This window comes from Podarcis liolepis, assembly GCF_965112155.1.
Source record: "Podarcis liolepis genome assembly, chromosome: 7".
Lineage (NCBI taxonomy): Eukaryota > Metazoa > Chordata > Lepidosauria > Squamata > Lacertidae > Podarcis > Podarcis liolepis.
Genome location: NC_139561.1, coordinates 63458640 through 63479345, shown reverse-complemented (window position 1 = coordinate 63479345; position 20706 = coordinate 63458640). Strand labels below are relative to the sequence as shown.

Below are 20706 nucleotides of genomic sequence, written 5' to 3'. Positions count from 1 at the left end.
GGTGACATCTCTTCTTTGGGCTGAATGTTTACAGGCTGTGCTGGGTTTACCTGCTGGAAGGACTGGGACAGTAAGCAACCTCACGCCACCTCCAGGACAGTTTGCTCCTACAGTTTACAGTGGTTTGGAGCTATGGGACAGTAGCCATGTTCTCCATCCCAGGCCACTGGGATGGAGCAATTCAGACCCTGGAGACAGGTAGAGAGAAGCAGATGGAATAGTATGCACACAGCCTCAGTAATTTTGATGCTCTGGTGGTCAGTTTAGACAGTTACCAGAACCAAGTGGCTTTTCCTGAACAGTACCACTTCAGTATGAAGAGGAGAAGGAAGTGGAACTTTTCTGGAGTTTTCTGTGGGGGCGGGGAGTACTAAAAATACAAAAAGATACTAGTCTTGTCTCCTCCAAATTTGGTCAAGAATCTGAGTCCGGGATGGTGCTATGCAGAGGAAATCTCTCAATGACTGGGCTGACCAGCAAGCAACCCCGGTGCGTCCCCATCTGCACACCTTATTTTCTCTTCTATAACTGAACAGCTGACATTAATTCCTGTGGAGCAATGTATAATAATGCAGTGCACTGGAGGACAATGGTTCCTCCACTGCCAGGAGCATCATGGGGGCAGGGGAGAGAGAGCAATGCCTCCTTTCTCAAGCGTAAGGCAACGTACAGTAAATAAATTGCATTAGACACACAAACCATAAACCTAACAATAAGCAGCACAAGAAAACCCAGACAACCACCAACTAACTAAAAACCCATCAGAAGCTTGCTAGAGGAGGGGAGGGAGCTGCCACTTGCCCAAGAGCCTGGCAGAGAGCCAGCGGGATCCCTACAAAGAAAATCCTCAGGAGAAGAAGCCGCTGAAGTTTCACTTGTTCCTCCACACCTTCCGGAGGAATCGAAACCTCAGAAGCCCAAGTGGCTGAAATGGGGGGGGGGGGGAATTGTGTGCATGCAGCGTGGGAGTCTGTGAGAGCCCCCCTCCCACACCTGTTGCAATTGGCAGAGCCTGCTGTCTGTTGATGGCCCTGCCGTCTCCTCCTGGGGACTTCTTAAAACAGGGTTGCCAAAATCTCAAAAAACAAATTACGGTTTTGAGCTGTTTTTAGGAACTTGCCAAAAATCTACACTTCCGACATGGGTTGCCATACGTCCGGATTTTCCTGGGCATTTTAGCGATTTCCCACCCGGGCACTCTTTTCAACGGCCAAATCCCTCTATGTCCAGGAAATTGCAGACATATGTCAACCCTACTTAATAGAGCTTTCCTGCGCTAGCGCAGAGCAGAGAGCATCTGCAGGCGGGAGATGTTGCCGGGGGGGTGGTGGAGCTGGAATCCTGATTTTAGTCCTGCAAACGGCCTTGTGAGCTGGCTTTCTTTGGAGCTCAGTTTGCAAGGTTCTTGTTACTGTTAGAGAAGCAAAAAGGATGGTTTCAAATATACTTTCCCCCTCCCCCCCTTTTTTTTACCCCTAGTCAGGGTGAGGGACGCAATTTCCCCAACAGGCCACATCTTGTTTGCATTGCCTGCCAGCTGAAACTCTTATGGAGTGCTGAATGGGAGATGGTTTCAGCATTGATGGTTCTGGACATTCCCATTTCTCTGCATTGCTTGTTTGGAGCACCAGCTGAGCTCTTCAAATGAGCTCTCACCTCCTCTCCCTCCCCGGTGGTTTTAGACCTTGAGATCTAAGTGATACCTGGAAATGCCCAAGTAGTTGCCGTGCTTTGGAGAAAAGCTGCAATGGTAACTTCTACAAGTTTGGGTTCAACATCTGGATGAAATGGGCTTCTGTCTGTTTTCCAAGCGGGCAAAAAAAGGGTTTGCATTTTGAGTAGCAGCTGGAGACAGCAACCTTAAAAGAATAATCCTAAACATGATTTGGAAACCAGTGTGACTTACTTGGGAGCAAATGTATTTTGGAGCAAGGTTCTAGTGTGAAATACAGAGATGGTTCCTCTCATGAGTCCCAGCCAGTAGGGCTAGTTCTCGTCAGGAGTAATGGGAAGGCCACAGATTAGGCATCCTGACTCAATCCATTTTGGTTCTTGCATCCTTATCCAGGTCACTGAAGTGAGAGGCCACTGAATAGTCCTATCTCTTGATTTGTAATTAACTTATCCTTTCTAGGCTTGCTTTGAGTTACTTTCTCGAGATAGATGCTGGCATCTCCAAGGGGTGGTTGGTGCTTGTACACTTGATGCTGCCTTGTGCATGTGTCCAGCGCCCCCTTGGGGACTACTAAATTTTGCCACACCTGGAAGATTAGAAAGATTCAAGACTGTGAAGAAACAAAGTGTGTTCTCCTTTTTAAATTCCTTCCTTCAGCTAAAAATGCGGCAGATGTTTCCTTTTACGGATTTTGCTGCCCACCCTTGTAATTTTTATTTTGTGGCTTGAGTGGGTCAGGGAGAGTTTGCTATTCTCCACCTCCCCAAACCCTTCTCTATGATTACTTGCTTTATCACAGGGATGGGGAGCAAACTAGCCCTGTAGATGGTGCTAGACTTCAATGCCCAGCATTCCTGTCTAATTGCCATGCTGGATGGAGCTGTTGAGAGTTGGGTCCCAACAGCCTCTGGAGGGTCACGGCATCCTCCTATCTACTCTGTAGTTTGTCCATGTGTACTGTGTTGGTCCTGTGGGGAATCTCACTCAGCCCCCACTGGCAGGTATTCCAAGCTATGGGGAAGGGCTCAGTGGTGGGTCCCACATTCAATCTTCAGTCTCGTGGATTCAGCTGGGAAAGACACCTGTCCAAAATCCTGGCAAGCCCCTACCAGTTTGCTCCTAGACCAGGCATGGGGAGTGTTTAGCCTGCAAGCCAAATTTGGCCTGGCACAGGATCGTTTGATCTGCAGGGCTGTTTTCCCCAAACCTGCTCCACATTTGATGCCATATATGCAGCTTGGCCAAAAGACCAAGCCCACATGAGCAGCTTCCAAGGTGCCCAATAACAAGCTGGAAGAATCCCTGCCCCTTGCATGCATTGATGCAAAGAAGCACCTGGGAGGATCACAGAGCCATTTGCTAGCCTCTGACATCTGGGTACAGAGCAGAAAAGGGGGGGGTCATAAAGGGCCTTGTGAGCATCTCCACACCTCCCCTTTGCACCCTGGACATTGGCGGCAACAAAGAAGAAATCCTTTGCAAACGTACTTGAAGCAGCTACCCACTTCCTCCATATTTTAAGCGGGGTGGGGACTGCTGCTGCAGAGAATGCTCGTTAAAATGGAAGACTCGCAAAGCTGAAAAAGGGATTTTGACAGCTGGGCAGCACCACCTTCAAGTTTTAGGTGTCTAAATATTAGGTAGGCAGCTGCTGATTATTATTATTATGATATTGATATTTACTGTCAGTTTTTCACCATGCTGAACTTTCGTTGAAGGATGGTCTATAAATTATTAAAATAGTGCACCTCAGTTGTATGTTCTTGTAACGGCATGGGTTGCTGCAACTGGTATCCCTGTTGCAGTTGGAACCTTGGGTTCAGTGCTAGAAATTCCCCAGGCGTGTTTAGCTACTGGCGCAGGTCCAATTGCAGCCATGTGGAGAGCTCTGGATGCCAGGTTGGCGACTGACATCTCAATCTGGCTGGCCCCTTCAGCCTTCTTAAGCAGGTAAGCAGAAGAGCCTTTTGCATTTTTATCCCACTTCTTCCTCCAAGGAGTACAGTACATGGTTTATCTACGTCCTCAGTTAATCCCTATAACAACCCTGTGAAGTAGATTAATAGGCTGTGACTGGCCCAAAGTCACCCAGCAAGCTTCATGACTTGATTGGGGATTTAAGTCATGATCTCCCAGGTTAGTTTGACATTCTAACCACTACGGCACACTGGCTTCCTGAGCACTTCTGCTATGCGGCAGCAATATAAATTAACTAGGTAAATAAATATGTAGAAGCAAAATGCCACTTAGAGAAGGATCTTGAAGCTTGAAATTTGTTACAGTGGTGCCCCGCAAGACGAATGCCTCGCAAGACGAAAAACCCGCTAGACGAAAGGGTTTTCTGTTTTTCGATGCGCTTCGCAAGACGAATTTCCCTATGGTCTTGCTTCGCAAAACGAGAACGTCTTGCGAGTCTTGCGCTTTTTTTCGCTCCCCCCTTTTTTCTAAGCCGCTAATAGCCTTTTAGCCGCTAAGCCGCTAAGCCTTTAATAGCCGCTAAACCGCTAATAGCGCTAATCCGCTAATAGGGTTGCTTCGCAAGACAAAGAAACCGCTAGACGAAGAGACTCGCAGAACGGATTATTTTCGTCTTGCGAGGCACCACTGTATGTGCTGGATTGTTTTATTTGCTGTTTTAATGTGTTGTAAACCACTTTTTGAGATTTTTTTTCTTTAAAACAGTGGTATTGAAATGAAATTATTTTTATTAATAACTGCAAAAAAGGCACATAGACATTCCATTGTGGCAACCGTAACCTAGGTTTAATGCGCCATTTTAGGATCAGTTTATATACAGTGGTACCTCAGGTTAAGTACTTAATTTGTTCCGGAGGTCCGTTCTTAACCTGAAACTGTTCTTAACTTGAAGCACCACTTTAGCTAATGGGGCCTCCCGCTGCTGCCACGCTGCTGGAGCACGATTTCTGTTCTCATCCTGAAGCAAAGTTCTTAACCCGAGGTACTATTTCTGGGTTAGCAGAGTCTGTAACCTGAAGCGTATGTAACCCGAGGTACCACTGTATCTGAATTTCTAACCCTGCTCAGGTTACATTGCAGCTGAATCAGTGGCTGGGAAAAGGATGTCAGCAACTGCCTTTGCTGGTGGTAGCCTTTTTGGCATGTTCCAATTAAGTAGTACAGTATGTCCACCGTTTAGGGGACTGAAGCAGGACTTGGGCTTCATCCACTCAGATTTGCAATTTCTAATCTCTTTTGTCTTGACTTCTTTTCATCCCAGGTGCTGCAGGGTCCCAGTAACACTGCAGCCACAATTGGAGTAGTAGTGCTAGATGCCTTACCTGAACTTGGGGTTTATTTTTTCTGCTAGTTGATGTGAAATGATAGCAACTCATGAACAGCCAGTTAAAAATTGAGATGTCCATAGCACATAGGATACACGCCAGGGGCAAGCTTTAATAGCAAAAAACATTTGCTTAATATGAATGTTGTTGGCCTGCCAGGCAAACAGCCGGTTTTATCAGTTACCAACCAAAAGGGCACAGTGATATCATATAATCCCAACAAATTACAGAACTTTTTTATTGCAAAGCAGGAATCAGGCCATCCTATAGTAACACTGCCAACCAAAATCATGTCACTAGACACCTATTTACTCATAGTCTTAATCAGTTGTTGCCTTCATGATGTCAGTAATGTTTACTATATGGACCACCTTGAGTGCTCAGCATCACAGAATAAGTGCTGCACGAGTGGTACCACCTACAGTCAAGTCTAGTCAGTGTCTCTTCTGGAACACCTTTTTAGCTCCTCTTGGTTACTGTATTCAGCTGTTTTAATAAAACCTTCATTTATACCAGTGTATGGGTTGCTTTCAATGCATTAAGTTCATTAATTGGTGAAGTACAGAGTCACTATTCTCACCCACCCTTGATGGGCAGACACCAATGAGGTTTTGCGGAGTATTAACAAAAACCGCACTGTTGAAGAGAGTATAAGTTGGGGCCCTCTTACATTCCCAACAGTATATTGCCTGCTGTGCAGTAAGCAGAGCCCTCCTTTCTGCTCCAAAACACAAAGCAGGCTTTTAGCTTAACTGTTTTTCAAAAAGGCAGCCTGGAGGAATTTTGTCTGCTGTTGTTTTTGTAGGTGTCTTGAGAAAATTCAGTCCCCTTCAAGTCTGTGATTACAGGATGAGAAGGGGACTGTCAGACTTGGGCTCCTGCCTACTCTCTGAGAGGACTTCAGCAGCTCCCCACACCGACTTGCTGGCTTCTTAAAGCTCACCAGTTATGAATGATGGGGCCTGTACATGGGACCTTGCTGTCTCTTGTGAGCTCTGCTCTATGCTCTCACGTGCTTTTGCCTGGCTAGAATGAACAGCCATAATGCCTCTTGTGTATATGGGTTTGTGAATGACTGTAAAAACAGTGTTCCTGCAAGGCTGGAATGTGGCCTGCTGCACAAAAGCAGTGTCACGGCTGCTCTACTATATCTGTCTCTGACCCCACATTTTGCCTGCCCCCCAAGTTTACTACTAGCAAACATGGCCCTTTTTAACTGAAAAAAAGGTTTTCCCATCCCTGTTTAAGAAGTGCACTTTCTGTGCCAGATAACATTAAATCCGGAGAGCTACCAAAGCCTTTCTCCCATCTGTAGACGGATCTCATTGTCACTTCCTCCTGAGGTTTCTGCCTGGACAGAGACAGGGCTGTAGCTCTTAAGAGGTCCAGGGTCCCCACAGCTCCAGTAGCCGAACTTCAAGGAGGGCCCTATGTTTTCCTTAAGAGTAAGAAACAAAAATTCCTCTGGGGAACTTCAGAGGCAGAAAGAAAACTTAAAACTCATCCATCATATACAAATATACTGTTTTATTCTAGGGGAACCTTTGTGTTAAGTTCTACCAAGGGGGAAAACCGGGGAAAGATTTTTTTAAAATTCAACAAGATGGTTTGGATATATTCCCTTGCTGCTTATTCCCTGCAGGAACAGAAAAACAAAGAAATCCACACAAATTTCTAAGGAGAACACAAAACAGTCTGACAGACAGATATAGCTGCATGTCTGAGGGTCTTCCCACCTACTGTGGGCTTCTCAATTATAGACTCATAGGAGGACAATTTACATGCAACCAAGACACCACTTTTAAAAAACATTTCTTTTTTTTATAGTCATACAGTAAATTGATTGTACCTGTTTGTTAAAAACAAACAAACCAAAAAAAGCTCTCATCTTTTTTTAAAAAAATGTGAGGGACTTTTATTTTTTTTTAAGTTCCAGAAAAACATATTTTGATGTTGTAATCCGTAACAGTGTATCTGCTATTCAACTACTTATTCATACAGCTACAAGGGGTAAAAAGGGATGGGTGGGTGGAGGAATTGGGGGGAAATTAGCGTTTTAAACACCTAGAAAAATTCATGTACTTCAAACTGTGGAAAGTTTACTGGAAAAAGGTCACAACCCAGTAACAACTTTTCCTCCCTTCCACTCTCCAAATTTTTACCTCAGGCTATACAGTGAAACATGGGGTTTCTGTTCAGAAGCAACAAAAACATTGCGGGATGGGGAAGAGAGAGATAAAATCAGAATTATACAGAAATTGAGGGGAGGGGGCAGGTGCTTTTTTAAAAAAAACCCTATTTCACACATTTTTCCGTATTTCAAAAATACACTAGTGAACTTCATTACAGGCAGGGGACAGGACTATCAAGTACACAACGGCAAAAGAGGACTACTTTCTGATCTTATTTTGTTGTTACCTTTGATACTGTTAAAAATAATAACTCAAACACACACACACATACACACACACAAGGTGTTCAACCCTGGAGAGGTTTTCAACTAGAGGATTTCTTTTTTAAAAAAGGAAGGTGGTGGCTGGACAAAACTGCCAATAAAAACATACTATTTTCTGTTTTTAAAAAATAGGTTGGCTTTCCAACTGAACTGCAAGACTTAGAAAATACAGTCTAACACATGAGGAGGGGATTGGTGAAAAGTATCTGACCAAGCTTTGGATAAGCACCCTGCATTTTTTATAATGTGGAAGGATTTTGACCGGGGTGGTGGTGGTGGTGGTAGTAAAAGCCTAACAGTCAGGATACCAGAAGTTCTCTTCTAAATTTGGGCCTCATGTCCTTTTTCACCGAAGGATCACCCAAGTATCATTTTGCAGCTGGGCTCCTTTTTTTAAGGGTGCGATAATTAAAATAAAATAAAATTGCGAGGCCCACAAACCCTCATCCCTCCAGGAGGTATACAAAAAAAATTTTTATCACAGAAGGGAGACAAAGAAGTGGAGAAGCTGCCACTGAGATGGGTTGGAGAAAAAATGAAAAGGGAGGAACAGAACAGGGAGCACAATTCCTCCAGAACCGTTGCTGTGTACCTTGGCATTTGATACCAGTATAATGGTCCAGTGTGGGGTGTGCGTGTTCCTGTGTCAACCCTGTTTGTTGTAGTTGGGAGTGCCTACACACACACACACACACACACACACACAGGCATTTCCTGTCTCAACATAGTGATCTCAAAGGCTGCTCAGATTTACTCTGCTGCTCAGTGAGGGATGCAACAGACCCACAGTTTCAAAAGGGAGGGAATTTCACAGCACCCCACTAAGCGGAGTCCTTTGCCCCAGCTTCTGGCTGAAACCGCCTCTTTGAACATCCAATTTGAGGTGTTTTCTTTTTCCCTCTCTTGAAAAAACAAAAAAATAAAAAAGTGGGGGGAGAACATGATGGAAAATTGGTGTGTTTATCTTACAGACAGAATTTCCATTGATTTCCACCTTACTACGTTCTGCTTCGCATCCTACAGTAAATGTTAGGAAAACCCCACACAGCTGTGGGCAGCAGCTACATTGCAAAAGCACCCAGGGGTTTAATCTAGCTTTCTTTGCTTCCATGGTTAGAAGGAAAGGACGTACACAACAGGATTCCCTCTAAGGGAAAAAAAAAAATCCTTAATGGGTTACAATTGATACAAGCACCACTTTGTTTTGAGGAGGGGAGGAGGCGGGACAAGCATCAAGCTCATCTTAAGAAAGCGTTTTCAGGATCAAATGCAGCCATTGAGCCCTCCGTTTTCTTGCGCTTTGGGCTGTTTTCTGTCCTTTGATTCTTATTTGCACTCTGTCACAGCTCATGCTGCTCCTCCTGACGGTTTGTGTGATGTGACGGAGGAAGTCTTCCAAAGGATGGATGCGTTCACAGTTTGGTGCTTTTGCAAGGTGTATTGGAAAGGGAAAGAAACAAAAACAAAAACAAACCCAAAAAGAGATAATGCCCCCCTTCGCCCAACTTTAGTCTGAAAGCTCAGGGTCAGAGTCCTCTGGTTTGACTTTGGCAAGTTCTTCGTGCACCTCCCTTACCATAAGGATACGCGTCAACATGATGTCCAAAGTCCCAGGATCTATTGGCATAGTGGAATACCACATGGGGCTATTGGGGACACACGAACGCTCTGGCTGGAGGTAAAAGACATCACTTCTCTGCTTCACGCTTTCAGAACTGTGGGAACAGAGGCTTATGTAAGGTGGCAGCGCTGAGACAGTCCACAGAAAACACAGGTTCAAGGAAGAATTCGGGGCAGAAAGCTAGGCAACAAAGTATGACTGAACACAGAAGCTAGGAGTGGGAAGGACAACAGGAAGTGATGCAAGGATAGGAGGGCAGCCAATGAAATTAGCAGATTTTAAAGGGTATAAAGTATCTATTTCTCTTTCCCTACACAGCCAGTGCATGCAATGCCTTCCATTATATTATGCTTTGTGGAATGTCTCAAATGCTTCCCATATTACCTCAGAAATCCTCTCAAAGGGCTTGCAAAGCAAGTCAGTATTAGCCCAGTTCATATGTAATGTAGAACATGTGTATAGTTCTTGCTTAGCTGTGTGCTTCTTTGGCAATTTTCAGTGCTGTTCTTTGCATTTTATTTCTTCACACATCCAGGCTGATGCAAGTAGGTTACGAGGTGGAATCCCAAACTACTCTAATCAAAGTGGGGGGGTGGTAGGAAATAGGGACGAAAGGGATACTGCAAAATGCCCATGATCAACAAGGCTAGGATGGTAGACACATTTCTACGTCATCTTCTTTCATGTTCAGAAGACAACTTAGTGCACAGAAATGCAGCTATTTTGCATTCATGAATTCACACCACAGAATGGGTGTGCAGTCAATGCACATACAAATGAATGCAGAGATTGACACCCTGAATTTATTCAGGAAATCCAGCCAGATGGGCGGAGTGAGTATGTATGTATGTATGTATGTATGTATGTATGTATGTATGTATAAACAAACAAACAAACAATAAAGTCATCCTTATGACCACCTGTACAGCTCAGCATGAATGCACACAGATGATATCTGATCTGATCCCTTTACAGGGATGCAGGGAGGGGAGGGCTGACCCTATGAGATGATCACTTGCCAAAGGCTACCTGAAGCATTTACTTGAAGCATCTGTGTAGGGAAGCTTTTAATGTTTAACTGACCATTGTATTTTAATATTTTGTTGGAAGCTGCCCAGAGTGGCTGGGGAAACCCAGCCAGATGGGCGGTGTATAAATATATTATTATATTTATATTTATTTATTATTAGTGGGTGAGCAGAGATGGAGGGCTTCTTGATTCACAGCTCAGATTCTCTGCATTAGGTATCAAAAGGAGAAATGACCAATAGTGTGATGGAGTTCAAAGGAAGAGAAGCTACAGCCTAGGGTTACTGCCCAGGAGTTCAATTTGTCCTCCAAGGTCCTCCATTAAAAACTATCAGAGTGCTGACAAGGGCTGTAGAAACACAAAGGCGCAGGTTCCCTGACCTGTGCAGCTGACTGGGATCAGGGCAATGTGTAGTATTAGGATGCACCTGCTCCCCTCCCGCTTACTGATTCAGCTGTGTTTGCAGTTGAGTTCCTGCAAGAGAAGGCTTGAATTTGCAGAGGTGCATGATGGGAATTGATCCATTTCTTTGTAACCAACTCCAAACTCTCTCGCTGCAAGGAGAGCCTCTGAGCACTGATTTGCTGGAGGAGGAAAGAGAGGGAAGGCAGGAAAGAAAGGCAGCATCGCTCACCACTTTGACAAGTAGAATTCATAGAGCCGAACTGGGCATCTCAAGGGGTTGTCAGTGTTCTCGACCATTTCCACCGCTGTTGGGACATCTTCGCCCTCGTGGCGTTTTCTTTTCCCTACTAATTTATCTAGAGATGGAGCAGGGAGGGAGGAGGGAGGAAAGAGGACAATGGCACAAGAACAAAATCATTAGTTTTTGGCACAGAAAACTAATTAGGAGTAACAATTGCTTTTGTTACTCTTCCATGCAGGGTCGCCTTTGTAAGTGGCCAACGTTTTAAAAGGAGTAAGCTGGGATTCTGTAAATTGTTGTGCTTGCACAGAATTTCAACGTGTGCAACACCCGGTAACCCAAGGAAGTCAAGCCATGCGCTGCAGGAAAAGAACGTCCACAACAGTTCACCCACCTGATTCTACCTCCTGCTTTTGGAAAGGAGGAAAGAAGCGTAAATAAGTCAGCTTGGTGTTGTACTTCAGGGTCCGGGTGCGTCGCATGACGTGGGCAAAGGACAACTTCATGTGCTCGCTGACATTCTTGAGCTGGAAGTATTTGGTGTTGAAGAAAAGCAGCGTGTTCAGGAGGACGATGGGGGAATAGGCACCCAGCTGCTTACACTCCCATAAGTGCTCCTCTTCGATTCTTGAGAACATGTAACCTGGAGATTAGATGACCAGGGGACACACAACAGAAAGGAGAAACCTGGTCAGTCGTTTACCACTGGCCAGTGGCTAGTGAACCACCAAGCATCTCCTGTGACTCTTGCACCAAAATGCTGGGCTAAAGGAAGTTGCTGCAATGAGAGCCGGGCACCAGTGCAGCCTTCCCCATCATGCTAAGCACCAGAGTTCTTGGAATACTTGCCCCATGAACTGTCTAGGCCTGATGGGAGTTGTAGTCCAAAACCTTGAGAGAACACAAGGTTGGAGGAGACTGCTCTAGAGCAGAGCAGGTAAGATTTTAGAGGGAAGCCCCCGCCCCCCAGTGTATGCTCAAGGGGCATAGCTCCCGCTTTCCCACCTGCTCCCAACAGCAGCAGCGCATGTAGGAACTTTGGCTCTGCTCTTCATCTGAGAGGGGTATGAGATAAGCCTTATGGCTTCTAAGAACACACAGCCTCTTCTATTTTCAACTCTCTGCTTCTTTAATAATGTTTCCATTGTTACATTCTGCTCTGTGCAGGCTCAGAAACCACACATGCACGGAGGGCCACAACAAACAGGAAAAGCCAAAAACCCAGTAGAAATTAACTAAAATAGCACCAGCAGCCAACAGTCACACAGGCAAATGATCTATGATCCATCAAACGCTCTGGTGGGCAAAATGTAGAAAAAGATAACAAAGGTGGTGCCATGTGAATGTTCCTGAAATGAGGGTGTGCCACAAATAAGAGAATGGGCACAAATAAGAGCATTTCTGCACCTCTGAAGGCAGGGGCAGCCTAAGCAGCCCTCAAGAGGGGCTCTTAAAAAAGGAAAAAGGAAAAAGGAAAAAAGAGGCATGTTCATATGGAAACAGTTTTGGCTTAATTGTTTTAAGAGATGCCAAGCTGGCATTCTTGCCTTATAAATACAGAATGTGACGGTGAATCAGAGGGACTGTAGTGAAAAAGAAAGAAAAAATACAATATAAGGCTAAAAACAGACCACCCCTCATTTATTAGAAGCCACCATCTCCCTCTCTGGAGTCTATGTTCTCCCTTCCGATACATGCCCACATGACATTACAGACAAAACAAGTAACCTCCTTACCATTTGGAAGCGTTGTAGGCTCCCAGATTTTCAACAGTTTTGTAAGTTCGATCATAAACCTGGAGTAGGGCTCGGTAAAAATGTTATCTATTCTACCATTCTCAAATAGGTACTGCAAGAGAAGAAAAACGATGACAGAAAACTTGGGAGGGTTTACATAGAAAGGTGCAGACACAGCCTGCTGATTCAGTTCCATCCTCCTAACATTTTTTGGAGTTGGGCTCTGTATTCTTGGAGGTGATTCTCTTCTCCAGACTGGCTGGCTTTGGGCAACAGCCGGAAAATGGGAGTGTTCTTGCAGACTTATGATACCACCTCCAGCCCTATATTCCACCACAACTCTTGAAGACCATCCCACAATACTCTCTTACATGCAACATTAATTTGACACATCAGGTATCTATATACGTGTGCAGAAGGGCAGTCTTAGGGACTGGCCCCCAACTTTATCTCTCCTGGGAGACTGGTCAAAGCTTGAGGTTGGACAGCTTCCAGAAGTGCTGTAAGATGTTTTCATTCAAACTGGCTTTGGTGCAAAGGGGGTTTGGTAGAATTATTAGCACACTATTTCCCTGAGTTCTTGAAAAGGAGTGTGCTCGAAGTTCAATTAAATAAATCCACAGCACGCCTGCAACTCTCAGAAAGAACTATTGGCACTACAACCTCCTTCTTTGGAGGTCTTTAAGCAGAGACTTGACAACCATATGTCAGGAGTGCTCTGATTGTGTTTCCTGCTTGGCAGGGGGTTGGACTCGATGGCCCTTGTGGTCTCTTCCAACTCTATGATTCTATGAACCTCAGGAGAACAATGGTACGATAATAAATGTGAATTGTCTTACTCAGAGTTGCACTATCATTTCTTCCTATAATTTATATCCCAACCACCTATAACCATATATACCCAGGGTAGCTCACAAGGGCTTAAATCACAGCAACAAAACAAATCAAGCTGTAAAACAATGGGAATGATTTCAAAGAAGCAATCAATTTAGAAATGTACTGAGCCAGAACTAAAGAAAATAAGAAAATGCCTGCTGAAATCAAAATGTTTTGAAAGCATGCCCAGAAACAGGCAGTGAAGGGACCATGTGCGCCTCTCTTCTGAGACCATTCCACAAACTCGGTGACATTGAAGAAGCCCACCCACCACACATCTATCAGATGAGAGTGAAGATCCTCAGATGTAGGTTGAAGTTCTCAGGAAGAAAAGAGGCAGAACCTAAGATATTTTGGTCCCAGAAATTTAGGTCTTTAAGAAGGTTAAAGACAACAGCTTGAATTAAACCTGGTAACACTTGATCTTAGCCAAAAGGCCGAGAATTAAACCTGGTAACAGACTGGCAACAAGTGAGGTTGACAAAGGACTGGTGTAGCATGAGCAAATCTGCCTAGGCTCAATAAACAATTCTTTTTGCTGGTCACTCCTTAAAAGAACAAATAAATTAAGAAATATAACACCAGAAGGACAATTACCTGCTGAATTCCAAGGCACAGGTATAAGATGCTGTCAGGGTCATACTTCTCACCATTTGGTCGTCGTACCTCCTGGATAAACTGGCATAAGCCAAAGCTCAGCTCCGAAAAAGAACAAGAAAGGATGTCCTCTTTGAGCTTCACAGGTCGAACTACAAGGAAGAAAAGCACCAAAAGAACATCAGCCTCTTTCACAAGCAGAAATATTTGAATACTCAACTCCATCAGAGTAATTGAGGGCACTGTCCACTCATAAGCAATTAAGGAATTCACTTTCTTGTTTCCCAAGCTCCTGAACAGTAAGTTCAGTCTAAAAGGGAAGGACTACTTTTCCAATAATTAAATGAACCAATAAAAGAGCTGCTGATTCAAATACCTCCCCCTTCTGTAATATGGGGCCTATCTGTTGAGGACAGAGGACTGTTGTCATGATAATCTATATGAAATGCTTCGAATCCTGAAAGTGCCAAATATTTTAACCAATAACTGCCTACACACTTTCAAACTTGTTTTTTAGAATGGGAATCTTGATGGGAAACCTGCCTCCCACTCTCTGTAAATGATTTTTTTTATTAAATCCAGATATTTGAGGGGTGTAGCTATCTGACCCTTATTGTGGGATGTGCAGTAGTACAGCTTTTAATTAGCTACAGCAGCTATGCACTAGCTGTGCAATAAAGGGGGGGATGAATTCAATGCAAATAAAATCATATGCACGATCACTGCTGATGACATGTACTGACATCAGAGGGAGAGTCTGAGGAAATCTATTTCACTTCAAATGGTGGGTTTCAGAGGAACCTGGAACAGGAGAAAATTTGGTGATGGCCTGTTGGTAGCTTGTGTGAATTAAACTTAGGTCTCAGGTTTGGGAACATAACAGTCTCACCCAAACAAAGACCCAGAGTATTCTGCATAGGCATTCTTGTTGAGCCTATGAACCTGTATCCTGGAATCCCAAATCTCCAATACCCAATTAATTCATTGCAACTGAGCAGATTCCATTTAAATCAATAGGGCTTGTTTCCAAGTAGTGCATTTAAGGAGCAGTGTGTTAAAAGCCATGTCTGGCACACTTCCAGGACCATGCAATACATACAATGAGATCTGATCCACCCATCCCATCCTTCCAGGATTATTCTGCTGAAAGACCCAGGTCAGCTCTTCATCCTCCATGGTTCAATGAAGCATAAAGGAAAGTATTAATTCTTATTTTAAAAAGCATTACCTCCAAATTTGAGGTCTCCTTGCTCTTCCTGTGTGTTTTTCCACTGGACCCAGTTCTTCCAGGCATTCACCCCATACATATACTTGAGACTCATCCCGGAAACGGAACAGCCTGGGTATGAGCTCTGCACAAGCATCCGGGGCTCCACAGCTACTATGGACTTCTTCCTCCCCTGAAGGAAAACCAAAGTGTGTGCAAGGGCCCAACAAAGGCATTGCTTTGCTTAGTCACAGAGGGAGGTAAATGGTTTCTGGACCAAACACACCTCCGGTAAGCCATCTATATTCAGGATTGGCAAGCAGTGGCCAAATCAGGAGCATCGTTCCTCCTCCTCAACGTATGCTGATGAAATCAATGCCTATGGAACTGGATTATGTTTGGGGAATGAAGATCCTGGCCTGCCACTGTCCTTAAATCCTCCCCTGGAAGGGAGAAGGTGACCAAGAACCACATGGCTGGGGATGGGGGAGCAAATGCATCAGAAGCTGCATTACCTGTTTCCTATTCCTGCTCTCAATTGAGACACAGTTTTGTGGGCGAGAAACTAAAGAGACATATGCAATCTCCACACTCCTGACCTCATCTAGGGGCTTTTCTTTGAGAAGGGGCAAATGAGGAAGGGAAACTTTGGGGTGGGGTAGGAAAGAGTCAAGAAGCCCGGGGAAACGGAGGAAGGCCCTTCACCCTGAATACCTCACCCCAAAATGTCGTAAGCTTGTAACAAATAAGCAGCAGGAAAAGCAACAGCATTCCTTACCCTCCTTTTTGGCTGTGGAAAACCGTCTCTGTGTCTCCGCCTTGCTCGCGCACGTGAGTGAAGACCCAGCCCTTTGCTGATCGGGTCAAAGGAGTCTAGTTTTTAAACAAAAGCAGAGATTTAGTGGGAAAGTTGCAGCAGCAAGAGCTGTGCTGCCAACTGCTGCCTCCCGGGATAGCAGGCTGCTCCCAGAACAGAGGGCGAGGGTTAAAAAGTTACCAGCAGCATGGGGGCAAAAGGCTTATAGTACATTCCACACCCAAGAGCCTTTTCTTCTCTGGCTGACAAACCTGAAGGGAAATCAGCCTCCAGGTCCTGCTCCAGCTCTCCTTTGGAGAATTGCCTCGGCTCGGGCTCAGGCTCAGGCACCGTATTTGAGCGTAAGGCATAGTGGTTCAGCTCCTCCTCCCAGCTGTGAGGGGTCGACACTGCTTCGGACTCTAAGTCGCCACTGTATGTGCTGCCTTGGTCTGTAATTGAGAGGGGAGAGAGAGACAGGTGGTGCTCAGGAAGAGAAGCCCAACAGGCAGAGACAGAGCACAGCCTATTAGGACATTCAAGGATGTGAGGAGTCACGAGCCCAGCTGCCTTTGGCAAGCAAGAGCCACAGAATTTTGCAAGAGTCAAAAGGGAAGCATAGTCCACCCCCATGGCTCAATGTAGGAAAACTGACAGTTAGAGGATCTCAAACAGGTGGCTGCCCAGTCTCTGCTTGAAGACCTCAAGCAAGGGAGAAGCTACCTTTGCCCCGTGGTATTTCTTTTCATTGTGCTCTGCTTTCAAAGTGTCTCCCAAATGTTCAACCAAATATTTACCCAGCTGTAACTTAAGAACAAATTAAGATTAGATCTGGTTCTGTCCTGTGGGTTATGTCTGCTAACTATGCAGAGAAACATTATAAAAGCTGATGCGCTTTTACATGCTCACTCCCCAAGCAAGGTATGAGTGGAGGGGGGTCTCATATTGGGCATGCATATATAATCAGTGCAGTTTTGAAATCAATGCTGTTTTCAGTCTGTTTTCAATAGGTTCAGTCTGCCATTTTGATTCAAAATAGTATCCAATTATATCCAAACATAGACAGAAGGCTGCTCCTCAATCTCAGGATCCATCATGCAAAATTTGGTTACGATACCTGTTCACATAGTGAACAAGCTACTTTCCAAAATTATACAGTAGGTGTGAGTGTATTTGCTAAGTGGAGCAAGTAAGCACCAACCTTTTTCAAATATCTTAGGGTCGAGGAACAGCTCATGCTCAGATGTTTGAGAGCCTGAAACAAATGAAGAAAAAAATACAGGTATACCAACATTGCCAGACCAAAAGCACCAACCACCGAAAACATTGACTCCATATTCAACTACCATGTACTAAGACAGACCACTAGTACACCTATCCCACAACTGCCAACTTTGAATAGCAATAGCTTCCCAGGATCTCAGGCAGAGAAAGGTCCTCCTGACCTTTATAGCTGGAGGTGGTGTGAACTGAACCTGGACTTTCTGCATGCAAAGCAGGTGTTCTAACACTGAGATCAAGCCTGTTCAGGCCTGAGTGTCAGTCAGGGTGCCTAATCTTGCCTAATTTCCTTTATTTAAACATTTATAAAGCAGCTTTCATACATTATTTCCAGGCAGTTTACTTAAATGGGCTACTGGTAGGTATGCAAAACTTCATGAGGGAGAACAGCTCCTACCCACCCCTCCCATAAAACTATTTTTGTCCTTCTCCTTCTCCCACCTCAACAGCCCCAACTCCAGATTCCCCTGGAATATGTGAGTTGTGTAAAACTGTTTAGTGGCAGAATTGCTTCAATTCGCAAAACTGGAAGGGGGTAGATCACTCCATTTCAATGTGGCCTTCTCTTGGAGAGATTTATACAGAACCCTTCTGATAGAATCAAAAGGAAAAGCTAACACAGTCTAGAATAAGCCTATGAAATAGAAATCTGGATGTATAAATACAACTTCCCCAGGAAGGTTCCCTCCCCAACCCCTCCACTGCAGTCACTCTCCCCTCCTCTCTTTCTCCCATCCCCATTCACCAGCTCCTCAGATTTCCTTTTTTTTAAAAAGCCTTGCACCTCCTCTAGAGTGTTCTTTATCCTTCTCATCCTCTGCGATCATTTCTGCCATCTGGAGGAGATCTGCCTCAAATGCATTGGCGGAGCTCTTCTCCTTGATGTCTGGAATGGTTTCTATTGCCTTGCCAGTATTCTCCGGAGCAGACGGAACCAACATAGGAACTGGGACCTGGGGGTGGGGGAGAGGTTTGATTTGTGCAGATGAAAAGATCCTATAGCAGGGAACACACAACAACATTTTGTGGGTAGAACACACACAAAGAAGAAGTCTCCATGGGGAGGAGGGCAAGCTAGAGAAATATTCTCTGGGTGATGCATATCAGTAACAAATACACACAACTCCCCTTGCATCCTACCAGCTTTCAAAGCTGTAATTGCCCATCTTGAGCCTCCTCAAACAAGGTCCTTGCCATCTCAAGAGAATCCTGTCTCTGATGGGTTATCAAGCAAAGGTAAACCTTTTTAAACTGTTGGCTTCAGTTAAGAGCCAGCCACTAACTGGGTGTAAGCAAGGCCTATCCCATGATCCCGACTAGGTGGAGGCCATGGTTTATTTTCCACCTCTCAGGCCTCTAAAGAAAAGGTGGGCAGAAGGTAATTCACAGTGCACCAACAAACCACTCACCAATTTCCAGAGCACCGCTTAGTGCCTCTTGGTTGCTGGGATTCCTTCAACTATGGAAACCCTGGCCTGATCCAGCAAGACAATTCTGATACTCTTTTGCTGGAGTACATAGCATCACTTAACACAAATGATGCATTTGGTGTTAAGAGATTAGGAAGCTGCCTAATACTGAGTCAATACCATTTGTCCTCTACTGTCTACACTGACTAGCAGTAGCTTTCCAAGCTTTCAGGTAGGCGTCTCTCCCACTGAGCTCTCCCCAGATCATGAGTGCAATGAACTGACTTGCACTGGATGTGGGGCTTACTTCAGCCCCACCACAGACACTCATGCTGAGACATTCGGCATTGTCCAGGCTGGCCACAAGCTGACCCAATGAGCTCAACCTTCAAAGCCACTGTCCAAAAGCCAAGGTGCCAAACACATCACTTACGGGTATTGGCATTCCCAGCGGAACTGGTGTGTATTGGGTGAAGAGGTGGAGAGGAACTGGCACAAACACTGGTACAGGAACAGGCACCATGATTATTTTGGGTGGAACTTCTTCTTCTTCTTCTGTTATGTTAAAAATAAAAGGCATGATCCTTGGAGAAGAGAAGCCAGCTGTTCATTCATCTCTCTCAACAAGCTGTTAACTTTTCTTTGCTAACCACAACTGCTGCTCCTAACACACCACCCCTTTCTATGTGGATGCATCCACATATGTTCTCTGGGACTCTTCTGTCCATGCCATTCTTACATGATTATTCCAAGCCAGGGAACACAGCAGATGACCAGGCCAGCCTTTGTCAACCTAGCATCCATCAGACATTTTGGACTATAACTCCCATCAGTCCAAGGCAGCATGGTTGTAATGCAAGTTGTAGTTCAAAACATGTAGAGGGTACTAAGTTGGCCAAAGCTGAAAGCCAGCTTGATTCTGTGCTGGAATTTTCACTTGTTCATGGGTTGCCATAAACAAAGGGGGAAGATGTGAAAAATTCATTATGAGTTCGATTACTGGGGCTGCCCTGTTCTCTACTACACTTATTCACACATACAGAAGATGGTTGTATCATACATAAGAAATGCATACATGGGATACAGAAGACCATTTACCACTAATGGTGGGTCTTTGCCTACAGAAGAAGATATGCCCTCCACGCACTGGGCAATGCCACCTAATTGGGCCTCTAAAATTAAGATACTACTTTCCTAATGTAAGGACCATGATGTTTCTCTTAACTTCTGCTCTCTGGCTTGCAAAGTTCCAACATATTGCAGTGGTAAAAATTCAGAGAACCCACTGAGAGAAATCGAAATAACTACTTGTTTTTACATTTCCAAAGGGAAATATATCATTGTTTCCTTCTCCCTGGAACCTTTAGTGCAAAAGAAGGCTCCAGTTCTAGGCTGACTAATCACTTGAACAGAAATACTCCCCTGGGTACTATACAATGCAATATGGTATTGAAGGTCTGTTTTTTTAAAACCGTTGCTGAATGGAACTTTTTCATCTTCCACAGCTGCATCCAATACGCTCCCCTACTTGCTCACTACTTCGTGATATTTTAGCTGGTCACAACAAGAAGTGCTTACACAAGTTTTTAGATTCACATCTCTCTGTCTCCCTCTCAGAACAACTGCACATGCCATTTCTGTATCACATACCTGTCTGGCATTCCTTGTGTTGCGTATGAGGCTTGCAAGAGGTGGCCTTGGTCTGTGTTATAGGCTTGCACAGTAAGGCTTTGTTCTTGAGAAGTCGGGGAGGCTGGGAAGGAGGAAGCTTCAAAGCATCCGTCTGAGTACTTGCCTGGTTCAGGGCAGAAAATGAGGTACAATAACTCTTTGCTGCCTTTCGTAAATGTCATGCTAAGATCAGCTAGTCCTAGTTACCAGCCCACTAAGCCACCACTTCTTTCACTTCCACTGCCTCTAAACCTCCCCCTCTACATACAGTGCAAAAGTGCCCAAAGACTTTGAGCAGTGAGTGTGTGTAATATATAAATACTTTACTAGATGTCCCAGAAATTTTCTTGAAAAACTTACATCTCCAATAATTTTTGCTGTCACAGTAGGAACTGCACCTGTTA

At 44.7% G+C, this 20706-nt stretch overlaps 1 protein-coding gene across 1 annotated transcript in view; it reads right to left on the bottom strand.

Moving 5' to 3' along the window:
- Nucleotides 1-6866: 6866 nt before the first annotated feature.
- ZMYM4 (zinc finger MYM-type containing 4) overlaps nt 6867-20706 on the bottom strand; it is a 48239-nt gene continuing 34399 nt past the window's right edge. Inside the window, 13 exon segments of the mRNA XM_083511555.1 lie at nt 6867-9147; nt 10718-10844; nt 11124-11372; nt 12466-12577; nt 13939-14090; nt 15167-15338; nt 15924-16018; nt 16214-16393; nt 17143-17196; nt 18007-18175; nt 19065-19186; nt 20282-20426; nt 20663-20700. Coding sequence (XP_083367681.1) covers nt 8940-9147; nt 10718-10844; nt 11124-11372; nt 12466-12577; nt 13939-14090; nt 15167-15338; nt 15924-16018; nt 16214-16393; nt 17143-17196; nt 18007-18175; nt 19065-19186; nt 20282-20426; nt 20663-20700 — 1823 coding nt within the window. The 3' untranslated portion in view covers nt 6867-8939.